The 5,110-nt window shown below is 30.3% G+C and overlaps 1 protein-coding gene across 3 annotated transcripts; it reads right to left on the bottom strand.

Moving 5' to 3' along the window:
• Positions 1-998: 998 nt before the first annotated feature.
• On the bottom strand, positions 999-4,931 carry LOC108725940 (52 kDa repressor of the inhibitor of the protein kinase). Of its 3 annotated transcripts, none has more exons than XM_018453263.1 (5): positions 4,781-4,931; positions 4,468-4,682; positions 4,088-4,189; positions 3,595-3,909; positions 999-1,216 (listed from the first exon to the last, which is right to left on the bottom strand). In XM_018453263.1, exons 1-5 carry the CDS (start codon positions 4,873-4,875, stop codon positions 1,212-1,214), a joined length of 732 nt encoding a protein of 243 aa, XP_018308765.1. In that variant the 5' UTR covers positions 4,876-4,931; the 3' UTR covers positions 999-1,211. The 3 variants fall into 3 exon arrangements, with proteins under 3 accessions (XP_018308765.1, XP_018308764.1, XP_018308766.1); XM_018453262.1 differs by having other exon boundaries at positions 999-1,219; XM_018453264.1 differs by lacking the exon at positions 3,595-3,909 and having other exon boundaries at positions 999-1,219.
• Between the last annotated feature and the right edge of the window lie 179 nt (positions 4,932-5,110).

A 5,110-nucleotide genomic window follows, 5' to 3' on the forward strand; every position in this document is an offset into this window, starting at 1 on the left:
CTGCTGTCGGCAGGACGGCCTACCATCCCCACCGATCGCATGACGCGCCGGCCGGGCGGCGCGGGCGGGCCGTGAGGTACGGGGATGGCCTGGCAAGCGAGCCACTCAGAACGGCACGCATGGGGAGGAGAAGGATAGCGCTTGAGCAGTAGCACAGCAGTAGGCTGGTCGGACGCTTGTATTCGCCTTAAATCGTTAATATCTCGTTAAATATTGCGTCAACTGCAAAATGGTACAAAACTGTTTTGTTCCCCTTGATCCAATCTACGTCCCCATTGTGTTTCGATCCGTTTTTTTGAGACACTCTGTATATATTATATATGTACTTGCATATACATATATACCATATTTGTAGTCTTTCGAACTGCGCGCTGAATTGTTTTTCCGGACTACAAACAGCAATTAAACTACTGTAGTAATCTCGCGAATTAAATTGACAAGCAATTTTAATAATTTTGATGCTCAATCAGGTCACAGTTTAACCATATACAGTTACGACAGTAAAGGCGGAACCTTTGATGTTCGTGTTACCCAGTCATGTGACTCTCCGCCATGTTTTGGATAGTATAAAGGCGTGTAGTTCAAAGATGTGAAATATAAAAAATTTCTAGCTTTAAATATTTCTAGCTACTATAGACAATTGTAATTAATGAAATAGGTGATATAAGGAGCCACAGAAAAAGTTGAAAAAAAGTTAAATTATAAAATAAGGTTAGATAATAATTAACACACACATTGCGAAATTTATTGTATTTTGAACGAATAAAACACACATTTTGGGTGTTATTTTAAACTTTCAATAATTAGTTGACAATTGTGCGATGGACAAAGTGTAAAAAGTATTCATTTAATTTTCACAATAAAGTATAAAGTTGTAAAGTATAAAAAATATACAATTATTAATCATTAATATGAAATATTAATAATGTAATTTATAAAAAAATTAAAATATATATAGGAATATTCTAATAAAAATTGAATATTATGTATATTCTCCTTGACAAAATTATCCAGATCTGAAGTTATTGACTGCAGCCGGGAGACGCTATTAATGTTATTTATGTTGCCCTATCTTTATTTTACGTTTATTGAACAATAAAAAAACATTGAATAATACGAATAGCACTAATAGCGTCTCCCCGAACTCATCCGTTAAATGCTTGATTGTTTTCATCTGGTTTTTGATGGCACTGGTGAACCAATCATCATGTTTATTCTACTGCAAGAAAAGAGAAAAAATAAAATCAAATATACTAAGATTGATATTTATCGCCGGATCTAACATCAAAAACTAATGCTCTTGTGTTGATGATATTTTTTATTAACTACTATCTTAGGATAAATTTGAACGGTTTTTACATCAGGCCAGATTGTAAATAGTAGCTTTATAATTAATTTCATGCATTTCATTCATATTTTCATATTTATGCATTTATTTCAGTCTTATAATTACATTGATATATTTTATATAAAAAATAATAACGTATTTAACATAAAAGTTCTATCACATATATTATTCCGTTATACTTATAGAAAAAATAGCATATAAAATATAACAAAACGTAAATATCACATACAAAGCTGAACTAATTTTCAAAATATAAGTAAACTCTTCAATGTGTAGCTTATTAATGCGTAGCAAATTAAAAGTTTTCAAAAAATAAATAATTATTTCTTGTAAATATAAAATAGTAATCAATGTTTCAAAATTATTACTTTTCTATGTCCTCGTTGAGTCTTGAATGTACTGTTAATGTTTCTTAAAGTAAAAAAAAGTCGGACTCGAGCAAAAAGCCTTATCAAATATTCCTTTGGAAAATTAGGACATGGATGAGCAAATGGTATGTGAGAAAAAATTTCAATGAGATTAGCTACAACACCTTTTTGCAATATTAAGGTTTTTATATTTTGAAAAAAATTGTTTTCTAAAACTTGTATATATGTAACGAAGTCATCAGTTGGCATTAACAAACTACCAAACAAATTATTTTCTGTAGATTCATAAGCTCGAAAGAAACAATAATATGAATTGTTATTCAAGTCTACATATTCTCTCGCATACTTAAGGCAAATATCACAGGAATGTTTTATGATACACTTTCGCATTAAATATCCACAAACATATCGAAAAGCATTTTGTTCCGATAGACTTATGTTTCGATAATCATGGTCATCAATTAAAATTGGTTTTCCTTTATCTTGCTGATTCACATCAACATGTTGTACATTTTGAGCTTTATAATTAGCAACATTCATAAGCATTAAGTCGCGATCTTCGGCACAGTTTCCAGTTCCCGTCGTCAAATAAAATGTAGAAAATAATTTTCTAAAACCGAAATAAAATTGTGATGGTGTGACAGTATACGCCGCGCCGTTCAACGTTCGCATTTTTTCAAAATAATTCTCTAGTGAATCTTGATTCAACCGCCTTGTAAGCAAAAACTTAATATCTGGCTGAGTAGTTTGCATATAAGTCCACACTGATTGTAGAGATTTTATGTTTAATTTCCAAAACTTGAAAACTTGAACCGTATTTGTAATATTTTTTCTTTTTTTTTGAAAAAACTTTTAAGCCTGACAAATAATCGAACATTTCCTGTAAAAATTGTAATTGATGCTGTGCTCCAGTAAAAGCTTTCCTGTAACTTTTCTTATCTATTACTGTGGATGAGTTAAAGATATCAAACAAACTATCGAATTTTTCAATAAATTCTACTGTCGTTAATACAACTGCTGGTAAAATATTTATAACGTATAGTGTTTTCAAGGCAGCTGCCACTGTAGCGCTTAAGACATGAACAGCATATTTTACTTTCATTCGATCAAACCCTGATGGTTGAACATAAATATCTGTTAGTTTATAAGCTAATCGATTTGGTTGATCTTTATCATAATTATAATGAGTTGCAATATGATTCCAAAAAATTGAGTCACTATTGTATTTAATATTATTAATATAAATATTGTTTCTTGTAGCTTTAATCAAGTGTGGTGGGTCGGCTAAATAATGAATACGTTCGCCATTAATTTCAAAATATGGGACTTCTAAAGTTACACCAAGGCGCTTAATCATATTTTGATAGTTTTTGCCCATATCTGTAACAAGTGCGACAATTTTTAATCCGATATTTTGAAGCTTCCTGATCACTTCTTGTACAACATTTTGTACGTCTGCTTCATTAAAAGTTGAATTCAATAGATAATAAGCAACTGGTTGCTTCCAAGATTTACAGATCCCTCTTATCATAATTACGGCCGCATTACATGCTGGGAGGAATTTCTTTTCATGTCCAAGATCTTGAAATCCTATAACCTCATCTCGACTAATATTATAATAAAGATTTGCTTTTAACGACATTTCGTCAATACAAATTACACATAACCTGTCCAGTAATGTAAAATTGACAATTTTTTCCTTTATCATATAAAAAATGATATCATTAAGTCCGGGAGATATTTGTAACGTTTCAATTGATCGTTGAAGAGTTCTTGGACTTGGTAATATTAGTTCATTACGCAATACTTTGTAACTCTTAGGACTAATAAAATATATACTGAGACAAAATTGTTTGAATTGCATAGAATATTTCTTGCCTTTTGTTAATTGTTGGTTTAGTTTAGCTTGTTCCTTCACAAAAGTTGCTACAGAAGGAAATAAAAATTTATCTGTTAGTTGACAGTAATATTTTAAATTTTCTCTGTCTGATTTTGTAAGAGCATTTTTCAATTGTTGTTTCAGTTTTCTATTTTCCCGCTGCAATGAGACAATTCTTGATTTTAATCGATTTTTTCTTGGAGAATCATGAGACAAATTCTGAGGCGTCTGAATTTGTTTATGAACTAGTTTTGAAGAGGCAATTTCTCCTCTTGAAATATTACGCTCATCTGGCTCTATTAGCGTCCCATCAGCTACAAATACTTATAATTATTACACATATAATAAATACATCTATAATATTAATTCTGTTAATTGTGTGTCACTTAGCGTTCATTAAGAATGATATTTGGTAATTTATTAATAAGACATTTTTTATAATCATTAATCTATTTTTAATTATTGTCTACATCTATGCTAGTTTAAACTTACTAGAATTATTGCTTTCACCTAGGCCCATTTGTTCATATAACGATTCGTTTGCTTTTATTTCTAATTCCTCCTGATAAGATTTCTGTCTAAATTCTATATTCTCTGTGATAAAAAATATTTATTATATTAGTATCTCTCAAGCTAATTTTTCATAAATGATAAAAAATATTTATTAGTATCTCTCAAGCTAATTTTTCATACACAGCATATATGCTGCGGCAGCAAAACGTCATCTGATTCATACTTTCAAGAACTGATTGGATAGCATCAGCTTACAAAAAAACTTTTAACCAATGTTAGCATTTTGCTGTCGCAGCATATGCTGCAGTTGCACATGAAAAGTCAGCTTCAGTTGAATAAAATATAAAGCAGAATATTACCTCTTGAAATAACGTAAGTGTCACAAGTTGGATTTGTCAGAAAATTTGATGTGGTCTGTGTTGCATTTGGTATAGCTGCAGGAAGAAGTCTAGTTTTCAAGTCATTAAGATACATGTTTTCATTAAAATGATCACTACAAATTCGATAATTTTTATACAGTTCTTCAGTTGTTCTATCAATCATACGATTACAAGATTTGAGCCATAATTTAGACCTATGCAAAAATATAATTGTATAATTTCAATATCATTATATAAACTTTGTACTACATATATATTTATTTGCATATTTATAGAGAAAATTTTTACTTACATTTCTGGATCTTTTGGAAAACGAAAAAACTTTATTCCTGCATTTCGTCCAGATATGTTTTTACACATCACACAAGAAAATCCACCTTTACTCATTATTATAACTTCGAAATAGGATATTAAAAAAAACGCATTAAGAATAAAATCTTCGTTAACAATATTTCACTTATATAATATATAATATCACAGAATCATACAAACATATAACCTCCAAACACACTTATTATTATTCTGATACCGCCATGTTTTCGATAGTATAGTTGACGCATGCGCCTTGAAACATTACACGAAAAATTTCAGGGACTGTCGTAACTGTATATGGTTAAACTGT

The sequence above is a fragment of the Mycetomoellerius zeteki genome, unplaced genomic scaffold (genome assembly GCF_001594055.1).
Source record: "Mycetomoellerius zeteki isolate Tzet28-1 unplaced genomic scaffold, Tzet1.0 scaffold37, whole genome shotgun sequence".
Taxonomy (NCBI): Eukaryota; Metazoa; Arthropoda; class Insecta; order Hymenoptera; family Formicidae; genus Mycetomoellerius; species Mycetomoellerius zeteki.